At 41.1% G+C, this 17,929-nt stretch overlaps 1 protein-coding gene across 1 annotated transcript; it reads right to left on the bottom strand.

The window, feature by feature from the left end:
- Positions 1 to 6,314: 6,314 nt before the first annotated feature.
- Positions 6,315 to 7,259, bottom strand: LOC136149926 (olfactory receptor 1E2-like). The gene has a single exon (XM_065910597.1). It carries the CDS (start codon positions 7,257 to 7,259, stop codon positions 6,315 to 6,317), a length of 945 nt encoding a protein of 314 aa, XP_065766669.1.
- Between the last annotated feature and the right edge of the window lie 10,670 nt (positions 7,260 to 17,929).

Genomic DNA, 17,929 nt, shown 5'->3' with positions numbered 1-17,929 from the left:
AGTATCTTTCATCATAGTAAGCATTCTAAGATGAAAAATGGATAATTGTTCTCCATGAAGTCTTTGTGGATTCCGATTGCTCTTAACATAAAGGCAAACTCCCTTCAAAAGCTGACTCATGACCTGACCCTTGCCTACCTCCGCAACTTCATCTGGCCCCACGACTGTACTCATATTTCACTCTCCAGCAAAGCTGGATTTAAACACAACACTCTTGCCCCAGCACTTTGCACTCACTGTTCCTCTTCCCTAGTGTTCTCCCCCTCCTGCTCTCTCTTCCCATGGCTTCCCGTATTTGTCCTTAACATATATTTCATGTCATTTGCCCTGCAAACTTTCCCTATCTCCCCCAGACCAGAGGAGAATGCACTGCTGTTTCCAAGTGTCCTTCTTGTCCTCACAGCACTCCATGACAATGGGGTTATTTCTTTAGGGCTGCCTTCCCTACCAGATTGTGAAGTCCGCGTAGTAAAGAGTCATGCATGTCTGCCTTCACGGCTGCCATGGAGCCAGAACCTGGCCCAGTGCCTGGATACAGGTGGTGTTTCATAAATAGCTGTTGGTTGTGCTTGAGTTGGGCATTCCTCCAACTTTAAAGCCAGCAAAACTCCCTTTAAGTTAGAAACACTACTCTTACTAACTCCTCCAGGACAGAAACTCACTACCCTCAACCATTTAGCACTAAAATTGACCCTGTATTACAAAATGTATGGAGCGATGTTGTCCCCGTGGTATTTGTTTTTGTACCTCAGACACACGGCAGGCACGCTCAGTCCCTTGTTCATGTCCAGCTCTTTGCGATCCCATGGATCCCATGGACTGTAGCTCACTGGACTCCTCTGCCCATGGAATTTCCCAATCAAGAATACTGGAGCAAGTTGCCATTTCCTTCTCCAGGGGAATCTTCCCAACCAGGGATCGAACCCATGTCTCCTGCATCTCCTGCACTGGCAGGCAGATTCTTTACCACTGAGCCATCTGAGAAGACCTTTCAAACACACTACTATTACACTGATATAGATAATAGAGAAATATGCACGTATATGGATAGATATAAATAAAATTCTCTATTGGATCTGTTTCTCTGGAAAAGCCTAACACTCCATAGTGCACCTCAAAGTGGACAAAAAAGCAGAGGAGAAACATCGTTAGACGTGGGAAGCTCTTTCATTGAAGACATAACTGAATCCAACAGCTGGGATTTCACCCCTTGATGCTGGCTGATCAATCACGTCAGTAAGTTTTCACCTGGATATTACATAGAGACATGACACTGGGAAGAGACACCTGGTTTCTCAGAGTTTTGTCTCCCTGGAAAATGAGCAGAACCCCATTTGTGTGACTGGGGATCACCCCTGTATTAAGAGTATGACTGGGGATCACAAACCAGAGACAGAACTTGGGGATGTCATCACTGATGGTGCCATGAGCCTCACATTCTCTTCTTGACCCATTAAATCAGTAGTTTTCAGCCTAGAACTGCACTTAGGGAATTCTAGGGTAATGCTTCTTAAATTAAATAGCCCTGAAAAATCCCCTGGGAGTGCTAGTAAAACACTGATTTTGATATAGTAGACCTGTTTCTGCATTTTAATCAGCACCCAGGTAATGCCCATGCTGTAGTCCACGGGCTTCACAGTGAGTAGCGAGAGTGCATGGTACTGTTAAAAATAAAGATTCAGATAAATATAATCACAATCTTTGAGAGGAAGCCCATACAGAGTTTTCTTAAAGCTCCAAGGTGATTCTAAAATAAAACAAGGGTTCAGAAGTATGGCATTAATGCTTACCTCAAGAGTTGTTAGTACACTGAAATTATACAATGTTCTGGGAATAAATGACGTGGTAAGAAAGACTTAAGAATGTTGTCATTAATAAAAATAGATTATAACGTGTGAACCTTAATAAAAACTTCTCAAATGTAGTGAAGTTTTGGGAAGCACAGAGGTGGAAAAGGAAAGCATTACCATACTTGAAAAACTCTCGTGGAGAACACTGCACAGCATGAAAAATCAAGACTCTCAGGTCGGAAGAACCCTAAGCGACCAGCTTATTTACCCTCTGCCAGCTTACCCAGTGTGAGAGGACTGTGACCGAGATCCTGCTCCCCTTTATTCACTAAGGCATGTGAGATAACGGCCTCTAAATTCATCTCTGACGTCTGCAAAATTCTATCCACATCTCCCATTCTGCACATCCTTGGGCCAAATGGGCCCTGGATCCCAGAGGAGTCTGGGTCCTAGAGGAACTCATTAAAGGCAAAGTAATTACTCAAGGCCTCTCTAGGACACCGCCTCCCATGGTGGCTCAAATGGTAAAGAATCAGTTTGCAATGCAGGAGACCCAGGTTCAATTCCTGAGTCAGGAAGATCTCCTAGAGGAGGGAATGGCAACACACTCTAGTATTCTTTTTTTTTTTTTTTTTTTCATTTATTTTTATTAGTTGGAGGCTAATTACTTTACAATACTGTAGTGGTTTTTACCATACATTGACATGAATCAGCCATGGATTTATATGTATTCCCCATCCCAATCCCCCCTCCCACCTCCCTCTCCAACCGATCCCTCTGGGTCTTCCCAGTGCACCAGCCCTGAGCACTTGTCTCATACATCCAACCTGGGCTGGTGATCTGTTTCACCCTTGATAGTATACATGTTTCAATGCTGTTCTCTCGAAACACAGTGTCCAAAAGTCTGTTCTGTACATCTGTGTCTCTTTTTCTGTTTTGCATATAGGGTTATCATTACCATCTTTCTAAATTCCATATATATGCATTAGTATACTGCATTGGTCTTTATCTTTCTGGCTTACTTCACTCTGTATAATGGGCTCCAGTTTCATCCATCTCATTAGAACTGATTCAAATGAATTCTTTTTAATGGCTGAGTAATATTCCATGGTGTATATGTACCACAGCTTCCTTATCCATTCCTCTGCTGATGGGCATCTAGGTTGCTTCCATGTCCTGGCTATTATAAACAGTGCTGTGATGAACATTGGGGTGCACGTGTCTCTTTCAGATCTGGTTTCCTCAGTGTGTATGCCCAGAAGTGGGATTGCTGGGTCATATGGCAGTTCTATTTCCAGTTTTTTAAGGATCTCCACACTGTTCTCCATAGCAGCTGTACTAGTTTGCATTCCCACCAACAGTGTAAGAGGGTTCCCTTTTCTCCACATCCTCTCCAGAATTTATTGCTTGTAGACTTTTGGATAGCAGCCATTCTGACTGGCATGTAATGGTACCTCATTGTGGTTTTGATTTGCATTTCTCTGATAAAGAGTGATGTGGAGCATCTTTTCATGTGTTTGTTAGCCATCTGTATGTCTTCTTTGGAGAAATGTCTGTTTAGTTCTTTGGCCCATTTTTTGATTGGGTCATTTATTTTTCTGGAATTGAGCTGCAGGAGTTGCTTGTATATACTGAGGTTAATCCTTTGTCTGTTTCTTCATTTGCTATTATTTTCTCCCAATCTGAGGGCTGTCTTTTCACCTTGCTTATAGTTTCCTTTGTTGTGCAAAAGTTTTAAGTTTCATTAGGTCCCATTTGTTTATTTTTGCTTTTATTTCCAATATTCTGGGAGGTGGGTCATAGAGGATCCTGCTGTGATTTATGTCGGAGAGTGTTTTGCCCATGTTCTCCTCTAGGAGTTTTATAGTTTCTGGTCTTACATTTAGATCTTTAATCCATTTTGAGTTTATTTTTGTGTATGGTGTTAGAAAGTGTTCGAGTTTCATTCTTTTACAAGTGGTTGACCAGTTTTCCCAGCACCACTTGTTAAAGAGGTTGTCTTTTTTCCATTGTATATCCTTACCTCCTTTGTCGAAGATAAGGTGTCCGTAGGCTCGTGGATTTATCTCTGGGCTTTCTATTCTGTTCCATTGATCTATATTTCTGTCTTTGTGCCAGTACCATACTGTCTTGATGACTGTGGCTTTGTAGTAGAGTCTGAAGTCAGGCAGGTTGATTTCTCCAGTTCCATTCTTCTTTCTCAAGATTACTTTTGGCTAGTATTCTTGCCTGGAAAATCCCATGGACAGAGGAGCGGTGGGCCACAGTCCATGAGGTGACAAAGAATCAGGCATGACTGAGCGATTAACACTTTCACTTTCTCTAGGACAAATGCTCTCAGGGTCCTGGAGCAATAACGGATTACAATCACTGATCACACTTGATGATACTTTGGGGGAAACTGTGGATGGAGAGAAGCTCATACATGCAAGCTTAATCACTGACTCTTCAGGGAATGGACAGTAGACACTTGTGGTTGGAGCCTACATTTCCAGTGGTAAGAGAGGATGGTTTGTGAAATCATAAAACAAGCAGGAACCATATGGTAGTATCCTAAAAATTATGAGGAGTGTAACAGGCTGTTTTCTGTGGGCAACAAGAAAGCTTCAGTGGTTTGAGTAAAGTGCCAAGAAAGACATTTGCTTTTTGGGTTTTCTGTTTTGTTTTCTGACCATTCTGGGCAGATGTGGGATCTTAGTTCTCTGACCAGGGATCAAGCCAGCACTCCCTGAAGGGGAAACTCAGTGTCTTAACAGCTGAACTACCAGGGAAGTCCCAAGACACGTATTTTGGAAAGACTCTCAAGGTGGAAGAATATCTCAGTAAAACACCATTTCCCATAAATGACCTGTAACTAACAAGGAGTAGTTACCTACACGACACAACTGTATGCAGATATATAGGAAGTACTAGAGTAAGAGACAAGAGGAACTCTCCCTGATCATATTCCATTCTACCTCAAGGCAAGATAGAAAAGAAAACTCAGTGTGAATCCCACTGAAGTACTTCTGCCTTCTCACCTCTGTGGGAAAACATACTGGCACCTGCTACTTCCATCGTCTCTAATACTCCCCAAATGTGTCAGAATACCTCCTAGACTCCAGCTCTTCCTTATGCTGCAGTTATCTATGGCCACAAAGCCATAATTAACTTTCTTTTTGGCTGTGCTGGGTCTTCATCGCTATGCATGGGCTTTTCTGTAATTGCCTCGAACAGGGGCTCCTCTGTAGTTGGGGTGTGTGGGCTTCTCGTTGCGGTGGCCTCTCTTGTTGCAGAGCACAGGCTCTTGGCGCACAAGCCTAAGCAGTTGTGGCACATGGGCTTTGTTGCCCTACGGCATGGCAGAGAGCCTGGTGAACCAAAGTCCACAGGGTCAAAAAAGAGTAAACACGACTTAGCGACTAAACAACAACAACGATGAACTAAACTATTGTAGCAAAGGAGATAGAAAGTTCACTTGAGATTCAGGGCAGGTCAAGAAGATACTGAAGACATGAAAATAAATCAGAAGAGATAAGGTTAAGAGACAGAATAATGCAAACCCTTGCTCAAGAAGAGATAAATAAATATCTATATTCAACAATTAAAAGTCCAGTTTAGCAGAGGTAAGCAGGGGAGAATTTTGCATTTTAAATAGTATTGACCTCAAGGACACAGTATTATATAACACATTTTTTTTTTTTTACTTTTTTAAAAAACATGATAAATTAATTGTTTATAAAAGGGACACAGAGACTGAAGAAAAGGCTCTCCTCTCTGCCTTTAGTGTGGCAGACCTGGTGTTTCTAAGTGGCCTTCCTAGGAGCATGGCATGGCCTGGATGGCAGCCTCACACATCCAAAAGGGCCAGGTTTATAAAAGGACCATTGGCCCAAGAATTTGCTTCCATAGAGGCACGCAGTGGGCAAGGAGGCAGCACATCCCAAATTAATGCTATTTTATAAGCTATCACAGCTCTGCTGTTTCTTTTAGTCTCCTCCATATTTTCAAATGGAAGGATGATAAAAGTAACTACATCGTGAGTTGTCTGATTCAGTAAATATTAGCCTACTGTGGGCCCAGGTTCTGCAGTTTCTATCTCTTCATTCATGGAAGGTCTGTCCAAGGTGGTGGGTCAAGGGCAGAGGGGAGAGGGTGTGTCAACAAGTAAATGAGTAAATGCTCAATAAACAACAGTGTTTATTTCAGCAGTAAATAAAACATTGAAAACAATAATGAAAAAAAAAAAGGTGGAGGGAGGGCACAAGGATTAATTGGAAATTTTAAAATGAAGCTTCTTTGAGTAACCTGGAGAGAAAAATGAGAAAGATCCTGCTAGGAGGTCATGGACATCCCCTTTCCAAGTCCTACTACATACCTCCACTGTATCTCTTTTACTTATTGGACAATATCCTACTAAGTCATTGTGAAAAAAAGGATAATTGAAAGCAGAAATCTGGATTAACATCCAAATATTGATATCAGTATACCTACTAAATACACTTGTGTAGAAATCCCAACTTTATCATCATCCCAACTTTACAGTCAGAGAGAGATGGGATTTTTCTTTTTGCAAAAGACTCTTCTCAGAGCTCCTTTCATGTCTCTGTTCCTCAGGCTGTAGATGAAGGGGTTCAGCATGGGGGCCACCACAGTGTACATCATTGACATGACAGTCTCCTTAACAGTAGAATGATTAGCTGATGGGCATAAGTAGAGACCAATAATTGTCCCATAAAACAGGGACACCACAGTGAGGTGGGAGCTGCAGGTGGAGAAGGCTTTGCAGATGCCCTTGGCAGAAGGGACCTTGAGGATGGAGGACACGATTCGTGCATAAGACATGATGATGAGTAGGAATGGGATGACGATAATGAGCCCTCCGACAAAAAATATCACCAGTTCATTAACTCGAGTGTCAGAGCAGGACAGCTTCAGCAAAGCAGATGAATCACAGAAAAAGTGGGGGATCACATTGTCGTCACAAAAGTGCAGCCTGGCCATGAGCAGGGTGTGTAACATGGCATGGAATGTGGTCAGTATCCAGGGCAGCACCACCAGGAAGAGACAGAGCCTGGGACTCATGATGGTGGTGTAGTGCAGAGGGCAGCAGATGGCCACATAACGGTCATAGGCCATGGTCACAAGGAGGAAGTCCTCCAGGTCTGCAAAGAACAGGAAGAAGTACATTTGTGTCAGGCAACCAGCATAGGGGATGGACAGGTCTTGGCTCTGCATATTCTGCAGAAATTTAGGCATTGTGACAGAGGAGAAGCAGAGGTCAGAGAAAGACAAGTTACTGAGAAACAAATACATGGGTGTGTGGAGGTGGAGGTCCAGGCAAATGAGGACGATGATGAGAAGGTTACCCAGGACGGTGGTAACGTACATGGCCAGGAACAGGGCGTAGAACAGGTTCTGATACTCTGACTTGATGGGCAGTCCCAGCAGGAGGAACTCTGAGATAGTAGTTTGATTCCTTCCTGTCATGTTCTGTTTCCAGTATCTTTAGGAAGAAGTAATAGTGTTCTTAAAAACCTGAATTTCAGAATGAACTTATTTCTATGATAAACTGGCTCTTAGATGCTTTGCAAAACTATTTTATATTTTTCTCATCACAATAATTACAATCTGTACAGGACCCCAATTCTCTATAATCAGACTCTCTATCATTGGAAATGACTTATTTTCTTCATTTCTCTTTAACACAAAACAATATTTCAACTTTCCTAAAGCATTTTTATCCCTTGGCTTCTGAGACACACAATACATTGATTTTTCCCATACTTGCCTGATCAGACATCCTCAATACTCTACTGGCTTCTGTTTTGTCGCTATCTTCAACTTGATCGATGTTCCAGGGTTTGTTTCTAAACACTGTTCTCTTATAATTTTATTATACCATAAGAAAAGGGCTTCCCAGGTGGTGCTAGTGGTAAAGAACCTGCCTGCCAATGCAGTCAGTGGAGCCTCGAGGGTTACAGTCCATGGACTTTCAAAGTTGGACACAATTGAAGAGGCTTAGCACACACACACCAAGAAAAACTCATCTACTTCAATGGCTTGATTACCATTTAAACTTCAGTTGTAGATGTCTTTCTAACTCATAGAGGAAGATACTCAATTGCTTGAGTAATATCTCTCCTTGGATGTATTACAGGTAACTTCAGTTAAACAGATTCCAAAAGAAACACACGATATCCCTTTGTGCCTCTCCCAATTCCTTCCTCCTCTAAAAGTCCATATCCCAGAAAAAGACTTCCAGGTTATCCAGATTGAAACATGAGAGTCTTCTTTCATTTCCTCCTTTCTGTTGTCAATACCCAACATCTGTCAACAAGATCTAGAAATTCTTTCTCCTTCATTCACTCCTTATCCACACTGTCACCACCTTAGACCAGCTTGACATCACATCTCATTTATACTATTTGAACCGTCTTAAAAAATATTATTGGAATATAGTTGATTTACATTGCTGTGCTGGTTTCAGATGTACAGCACAGTGAATCAGTTGTGTGTGTGTGTGGGGGGGGTGGGTGGGTAGGTGTCCAACTCTTTGCAACCCCATGGGCTGCAGCCTGGCAGACTCCTCTGACCATGGAATTTTCCAAGCAAGAATACTGGAGCAGGTTGCCATTTCCTACTCCTGGGGATCTTCCTGACCCAGGGATCAAACCCGCATATCTTGCCTCCCCTGCACTGGCAGGCAGAATCAGTTCTATCTGTACAAACGTCCACTCTTTTTTTTATTCTTTTCCCATATAGGCCATTACAGAGTATTGAGTATAGTTCCCTGGGCTTTACAGTAGATTCTTATTAGTTATCTATTTTATATATAGTAGGGTGTATATGTCAATCTCAATATTTGGAACAACCTCTTAATTCATCTCCCTGCTTCCATACTTGAAACACATCAGTATCCTTCATCACAGTAGGCATTTGAGGATGAAGAACAGGTAACCATTCTCCATGAAGTCTTTGTGGATTCCCATTGCTCTTAACATAAAGGCAAATTCCCTTCAAAAATTGACTCATATTTTTTAGATTAATCCTTTGTCTATTACTTCGTTTGCTATTATTTTCTCCCAATCTGAGGGCTGTCTTTTCACCTTGCTTATAGTTTCCTTTGTTGTGCAAAAGCTTTTTAAGTTTAATTAACTCCTGCAGCTCAATTCCAGAAAAATAAATGACCCAATCAAAAAATGGGCCAAAGAACTAAACAGACATTTCTCCAAAGAAGACATACAGATGGCTAACAAACACATGAAAAGATGCTCCACATCACTCTTTATCAGAGAAATGCAAATCAAAACCACAATGAGGTACCATTACATGCCAGTCAGAATGGCTGCTATCCAAAAGTCTACAAGCAATAAATTCTGGAGAGGATGTGGAGAAAAGGGAACCCTCTTACACTGTTGGTGGGAATGCAAACTAGTACAGCTGCTATGGAGAACAGTGTGGAGATCCTTAAAAAACTGGAAATAGAACTGCCATATGACCCAGCAATCCCACTTCTGGGCATACACACTGAGGAAACCAGATCTGAAAGAGACACGTGCACCCCAATGTTCATCACAGCACTGTTTATAATAGCCAGGACATGGAAGCAACCTGGATGCCCATCAGCAGAGGAATGGATAAGGAAGCTGTGGTACATATACACCATGGAATATTACTCAGCCATTAAAAAGAATTCATTTGAATCAGTTCTAATGAGATGGATGAAACTGGAGCCCATTATACAGAGTGAAGTAAGCCAGAAAGATAAAGACCAATGCAGTATACTAATGCATATATATGGAATTTAGAAAGATGGTAATGATAACCCTATATGCAAAACAGAAAAAGAGACACAGATGTACAGAACAGATTTTTGGACTCTGTGAGAGAAGGTGAGGGTGGGATGTTTTGAGAGAACAGCATCAAAACATGTATATTATCAAGGGTGAAACAGATCACCAGCCCAGGCTGGATGCATGAGACAAGTGCTCAGGGCTGGTGCACTGGGAAGACCCAGAGGGATCTGGTGGAGAGGGAGGTGGGAGGGGGGATTAGGATGGGGAATACATGTAAATCCATGGCTGATTCATGTCAATGTATGGCAAAAACCACTACAGTATTGTAAAGTAATTAGTCTCCAACTACTAAAAATAAATGGAAAAAAAAAGGTGGCTCATGACCTGAACTTTGCCTAATTCTGCAGCTTCATCCAGCCCCACAACTGTACTGACATTTCACTCTCCAGCAAAGCTGGACTTGACACTCCTGCCCCAGCACTCTGCACTCACTGTTCCTCTTCCCTAGTGTTCTCTCCCTTCTGCTCCCTCTTCCAGTGGCTCCCCATATATTTCATGTCATTTGCCCTGCAAACCTTCCCTATCTCCCCCAGACCAGAGTAGAATGCACTGCTACATTTCCAAGCGTCCTTCTTGTCCCCACAGCACTCCATGACAATGGGGTTATTTCTATAGAGCTGCCTTCTTCACCAGATTATAATCTGGTGGGAAAGGGTCATGTCTGCCTTCACAGCTGCCACAGAGCCAGCACCTGGCCCAGTGCCTGGATACAGGTGGTGTTTCATAAATATTCATTGGTTGTGCTTCAGATTGCAACGTGCACTCCTCCAACTTTAAAGCCAGCAAAACTCCTTTTGAGTTAGAATCACTACTCTTACTAACTCCTCCCAGGACAGAAACTCACTACCCTCAACCATTTGGCACTAAATTTGACCCTCTATTACAAAATGTATGGAGCAATGTCGTCCCCATGGTATTTGTTCTCATACCTCAAACACTCGGCACGCTCAGTCCCTTGGTTGCATCCAGTTCTTTGTGATCCCATGGACTGTAGCCCACAAGGCTCCTCTGTCCGTGGAATTTCCCAGGCAAGAATACTGGAGCGAGTTGCCATTTCCTTCTCCATGGGAATCTTCCCGACCCAGGGATTGAACCCATATCTCCTGTGTCTCCTGTGCTGGCAGGCAGATTCTTTACCAGTGAGCTACCTGAGAAGCCCTTCAAACACACTACTATTACACTAATACAGATGATATAGGTAATAGAGATATATGCACATATATGGGTAGATATAGATAAAATTCTCTGTTGGATCTGTTTCTCTGGAGAAGCCTAACACTCCTCAGTGCACCTCAAGGTAGAGAAAAAGACACCAATTAGATGTGGGAAGCTCCTTCATTAAAAACATAACTGAATCCAACAGCTGGGATTTCACCCCTTGATGCTGGCTGATCGGCCATGTCAATAGGTTTTACACACGGATATTACATAAAGACATAACACTGGGAAGAAACACTTGGTTTCTCAGAATTTTGTTTCCCTGGCAAATGAGCAGGACCTCATTTGTGTGACTGGGGTTCACATCTGTATTAAGAGTGTGATTAGCAATCACAAACCAGAGATAGGACTTGGGGATGTCGTCACTGATGGTGCCATGAGCCTCTCACCTTCTTCACCCATTAAGTCAGTAGTTCTCATCCAGAACTAGACTTAAGTAAATCTAGGGCAATGTTTCTAAAATTTAATATCCCTGAAAAGTCCCCTGGGAGTGCTAGTAAAACACTGATTTTGATATAGTAGGCCTGCTTCTGCATTTTAATCAGAACCCAGGTAATGCCCATGCTGTAGTTCATGGGCTTCACGGTGAGTAGGAAGAATACATGATGCTTTTAAAAACAAAGATCACTGAACCCCTCAGATAAATATAATCACAGTCTTTGAGAGGAAGTCCATACTGAGTTTTTACAAAGCTCCAAGGTGATTCTAAAATAAAACAAGGGTTCAGAAGTATGGCATTAATGGCTACCTTAAGAGTTGTTAGTATACTGAAACTACACAATGCTGTAGGAATAAATGATACGGTAAGTAATACATAAGAATGCTATCATTAATAAAAATAGATTAAATGAGTGAACATTAGTAAAAAATTCTCCAATGTAGTGAAATTTGGGGAAGTAGAGAGGTGGAAAAGAAAAGCATCACCATACTTGAAAAACTCTCCTACTGAACACCATTCAACCTGGGAAATCAAGACCCTCAGGTTGGAAGAACCCTAAATGACCACCTCATTCACCTTCTGCCCAACTTACCCAGTGTATGAGGGTGACTCCAGGACCCTGACCTGAGATCCTATTGTACTTTATTCACTAAAGCATGTGAGATATCAGCCTCTGTAGTCATCACATGTGTCTGAAACCTCCTTTGTCACATCTTCCATTCTGTACATCCTTGGGCCTAAGGGGCCCTGGATCCCAGAGGAGTCTGGATCCTGGAGGAACTCATTAAAGTCAAAGTAATTACCCAAGGCCTCTCTAGGACACCACCTCCCATGGTGGCTCAGATGGTAAAAAATCTGCCTGCAATGCAGTAGACGCACGTACAATCCCTGGAGAAGGGAATGGCAATGCACTCCAGTATTCTTGCCTGGAAAAATCCCATGGACCTAGGAACTTGGTGGGCTACCATCCATGGGGTCACAATGAGTCAGACACGACTTAGCAACTAACATTTTCACTTTCTCTAGGACAAATGCTCTCAGGGTTGTGGAGCAGCAACTGATTACAATCACTGATTACGCCTGACTATTCTTTGGGGGAAGGTGAAGATGAAGAGAAGCTCATACATGAAAGCTTAATCACTGCCTGTTTAGGGAATGGACATGGGACACTTGTGGTTGGAGCCTACACTTTGGGAGGTAAAAAAGGATGGCTCGTGAAGTCATAAAACAAGCAGGAACCCTACTGTGAGTATCCTAAAATATCTGAGGGGTGTAGCAGATTGTTTTCTGTGGGCAACAAGAAGTCATCAGTGGTTAGGGCAAAGTGTCAAAAAAGATGCATATTTTGAAAAGATTCTCAAGATGGCAGAATCTCTCAATGCAACACCATTTCCCAAGAATCAGCTGCAGCTAACAATAAGTAGATATCTCTGACACACCTATATGCAGATAAATAGAAAGTACTAGAATAAGAAAACAGATAAACTCTCCCTGGCCATGTTTAATTCTTTCTCAAGCCAAGACATAAAGGAAAATCCAATTTGAATCCTGTTGAGGTACTTCTGCCTTCTTGCCTCTGTGAGAAAACATTAATGGCACCTGCAACCACCATCATCTCTGCATGTGTGTGCATGGTCAGTCGCTCAGTCATGTCTGACACTTTGTGACCTCATGGACCATAGTCCACCAGCCTCCTCTGTCTATGGAATCTTCCAGGCAAGAATACTGGAGTGAGTTGCCATTTCCTACTCTAGGGGATCTTCCTGACCCAGGGATTGAACCCACATCTCCTACATAGGCAGGTGGTTTCTTTATCATTGCACCACCTGTATAGCCCACCGTCATCTCTGCTGCGGTTGCTGCTGCTAAGTCGCTTTAGTCGTGTCCGACTCTGTGCGACCCCATAGATGGCAGCCCATCAGGCTCCGCTGTCCCTGGGATTTTCCAGGCACCATCATCTCTAATACTCCCTAAATGTGTCAAAATATTTCCTAGTTCCCAGCTCTTCCTTATGCACCAGTTATCTATGGCCACAAAGTCATAACACCTTCTTTCACTACCCATTCACAGCTGTATGGGGTTTTCACATGATCACATAATGCAAATCTTCATTCCTAGTCAATCAGCATCTTCACTGGTCTTGCCTTATCGACTTGTTATTTTTAAATAGAATATACTAAGTGGCACTCAGAGGATTCCCTAGAATTGCAAACATGGTCCTCTCTGACCCAGTTGTGTGGAGATACCCAGTTTTCCCTTTCTAATCTATAGCACTAATCCAGGCTCAGGTAATGTTAATCTTTGCACATGGGTTCACATAAGTGACTTCCCTGGTGGCTCAGACAGTAAAGCATCTGCCTACAATGTGGGAGACCTGAGTTCGATCCCTGGGTCAGAAAGATTCCCTGGAGAAGGAAATAGCAATCCACTCCAGTACTCTTGCTTGGAAAATCCCATTGATGGAAGAGCCTGGAAGACTGCAGTCCATGGGGTTGCAAAGAGACAGGACTGAACGACTTCACTTTCTTTCTTTCACATAAGGACCACAAAATGTCCAGGTGATTTGCTCAACTTCCAATTCAATGAAACCACTGTTATATCCCTTGATTGAAGCACTCCTCCTTGAGACCTATGAGACACTTCTTATGCATCTTTTCAATTCTCTCAGCTTCATCTCCTGTTCCACCATGGCTTAGTAACCAGCTCTGCAGTGGCTTCAGCAAGCTTTAGTAGTGCAACCTCATGGCACCTCACCTCCATTCTGTTCCACATGGTTCAAGCTTCCTGTTCTGAGGCTTCTCTGACTCCATGAAACAGTGTCATGGGAAGCCGTCTCAGTATTCATACTAATATTTAGGCAAATGATCCATCAAGAGTGAATTGTTTTTGTTAACATGAGGTGTGGATTAAAGTTTGTTTTTTTCACATGGAAATCCAAGTTCTCCAGCGTCATTGGTCAACAAGACTATTTTCTACTGAATTGTCTTTGCACATTTGTCAGTGATCAATGGATGATACATGATTGAATCTAGTTTTTGGATTCTATAAGGTATTCTACACTCTCTATATTGATCCATATTTCTCTAAAGCCACCACTTTTAATCTTTTAGCTATAATAAATTTACTTTTTTAGTTTCTTTGCCTTTACATGTGTATTTTGTAATCTTATTGTCAATTTATACTACCAAAAAATCCTCTGGAATTTAACTGAAATATGTTGAATCTCTAGATCGGTTTCAGAAGAGTCAACATCTTAACAATGTCAAGTCTTTCATTCCATGAACATGTTGTATCTATCAGTTTCTTTAGTTCTCAATGAGTTCTTACTCAGAGTTTTGTGATTTCAAGATATAGACCTTGTATATATTGTGTATGATTTATATCCAAGCATTTAAAGTTCTGGTGCTATTATACTAATAAGATGGCGCTTTAAAAATACAGTGAGGAAGGACAGTCTCTTCAATAAATGGCACTGGGGAACTGGAAATGCAAAAGAATTTAACTTAAATGTGTTAATGCTTGGACTAAGACATAAAACTAAAAAAACTCTTAGAAGAAACACAGGCAGTAAAGTTTTGACATAGGTCTTGGTGACTATTCTTTGAATATGACACCAAAGACATAAGCAACGAAAACAGAAATAAATGGGAACTACATCATACTAAAAAACTTCCGCGTAGCAAAGAAAACCACCAACAAAATGCAAAGGCAACACACCTAATGGGAGCAAATATTTGCAAATCATATACCTGATAAAGGGTTAATATCAAAAATACTTTTATAAAACTCATATAACTCAAAGCAAAAAAAAATTTCATTAAAAATGGACAGAGGCATCTGTATGTCTTCTTTGGAGAAATGTCTGTTTAGTTCTTTGGCCCATTTTTTGATTGGGTCGTTTATTTTTCTGGAATTGAGCTTCAGGAGTTGCTTGTATATTTTTGAGATTAATCCTTTGTCTGTTTCCTCATTTGTTATTATTTTCTCCCAATCTGAGGGCTGTCTTTTCACCTTACTTATAGTTTCCTTTGTTGTGCAAAAGCTTTTAATTTTCATTAGGTCCCATTTGTTAAATGAATTCTTTTTAACGGCTGAGTAATATTCCATGGTGTATATGTACCACAGCTTCCTTATCCATTCATCTGTTGATGGGCATCTGGGTTGCTTCCATGTCCTGGCTATTATAAACAGTGCTGCGATGAACATTGGGGTGCACGTGTCTCTTTCAGATCTGGATTCCTCAGTGTGTATGCCTAGAAGTGGTATTGCTGGGTCATATGGCAGTTCTATTTCCAGTTTTTTAAGAAATCTCCACACTGTTTTCCATAGTGGCTGTACTAGTTTGCATTCCCACCAACAGTGTAAGAGGGTTCCCTTTTCTCCACACCCTCTCCAGCATTTATTGCTTGTAGACTTTTGGATAGCAGCCATCCTGACTGGCATGCAATGGTACCTCATTGTGGTTTTGATTTGCATTTCTCTGATGATGAGTGATGTTGAGCATCTTTTCATGTGTTTGTTAGCCATCTGTATGCACCATGGAATATTACTCAGCCGTTAAAAAGAATTCATTTGAATCAGTTCTAATGAGATGGATGAAACTGGAGCCCATTATACAGAGTGAAGTAAGCCAGAAAGATAAAGAACATTACAGTATACTAACACATATATACGGAATTTAGATAGATGGTGGCGATAACCCTATATGCAAAACAGAAAAAGAGACACAGAAGTACAGAACAGACTTTTGAACTCTGGGGGAGAACGTGAGGGTGGGATGTTTTGAAAGAACAGCATGTATACTATCTATGGTGAAACGGACCACCAGCCCAGGTGGGATACATGAGTCAGGTGCTCGGGCCTGGTGCACTGGGAGGACCCTGAGGAGTCGGGTGGGGAGGGAGGTGGGAGGGGGAATCGGGATGGGGAATACGTGTAACTATATGGCTGATTCATGTCAATGTATGACAAAACCCACTGAAATGTTGTAAAGTGATTGGCCTCCAACTAATAAAATAATATTAAAAAAAAAAAAATGGACAGAGGATATGGACAGTTTTGCAAAGAAGACATACAGATGGCCAACAGGCACATGAAAAGATGTTCAACATTGCTAATTATTAGTGACAAGCAAGTCAAACTGCAATGAGATATCACCTCACACCTATCAGATTTGGCTATCATCAAAAAGAACACAAATAAAAAGGTTGGAGAAGATGTGGAGAAAGGGAACCCTTTTACACTATTGGTGGAATGTAAATTGGTGCAGCCACTGTGGAAAACAGCATGGAGGTTCATCAAAAAATAAAAATAGAACTGCCATATGACCCAGCAATTCCACTCCTGGATATATACCTGGGAAAAAAACAAAAATACTAATTCAAAAAGATACATGCACCCCAGGTTCATAGCAGCACTGTTTACAATAGCCATGATGTGAAAGAAACACAAATGTCCATCAACAGATAAATGAAGAAAGAAGCTATGACTATATATGCAATGGAACATTATTTAGCCATTTAAAAGAACAAAATTCTGCCATTTGCAACAATGTGGATGGACCTAAAGAATATTATGCCTATTGAAATAAGTCAGACAAAGACCAATACTATATAATATCACTTACATGTGAAATGCAATATATATACAAAACAGAAACAGACTCACAGATATAGACAACAAACTAGTGGGATATTGATCTGCACTTTTCATATAATGTTCATCTGGTGTAACTATCAGGGCCATTGTGACAGTTCTCCAAAAAAAAAAGAACTACCACATGATCCAGAAATACCAATTCTGGGTATATACCCAAAGGAAATGACAAGAGGAATATGAAGAGATACCCACTCTTCAGCATTCACGTCAACAATATTCACAATAGCCAAGATATGGAAGCAATTCAAATGTCTATTAACCAATAAATGGATAGAGAGAATATGGTATATGCAAATAATGGAATATCACTCAGTCTTTAAAAAAAGAAATATTCGAATTGGCTGACTATGTGGATGAACCTACAGGACATGGCACTAAGAGAAATAACCCACTAAAAGAAGGACGAACACTGAATGATTCCATTTTAGATGTGAGTTATCAAAGTAGTTATATTCATTGAAGAGAGAACAGAATGGCAGTTGTCAAGAGCTAGAATGAGGAGAAAATGGAAAGCTGATTTTTTATGGGTATGAAATTTCTGTTATATAAAATGAGTAAGTAATAAAATATAAAAGAGTACCTACAGTTAACAATATGGTGTTGTACATGCTAAAACACATCCAGAGGAGAGAAGTCATGCTCAATAAAAAGTGTATTAATTTTATCAGTAAATTAAACATTGGAAGCAGTTTAAAAAAGGGGGGGTTGACACAAAGATTAACTGGGAGTTTAAAAAGAATTCTTCTTAGGGTCACCTGAAGAGAAAGAAAGAGGACGACTTGTAGGTCATGGACATCCCCTTTCCAAGTCCAACTACAAACCTCCACTTTATCTCTTTGACTTATTGGACAATATCTTATTATGAAATTGTAACAAAAAGATCATTGAAAAAAAAGTCAGGATTAATATCCCAATATTAATATCAACACATCTACTGGATAAAATTATGTAGACATTTACCATCATAAATTTTACCAACTTCACCA

Source organism: Muntiacus reevesi, chromosome 18 (genome assembly GCF_963930625.1).
Source record: "Muntiacus reevesi chromosome 18, mMunRee1.1, whole genome shotgun sequence".
In the NCBI taxonomy this organism is placed as follows: Eukaryota; Metazoa; Chordata; class Mammalia; order Artiodactyla; family Cervidae; genus Muntiacus; species Muntiacus reevesi.
This window is presented reverse-complemented; position numbering and strand designations above follow the sequence as displayed.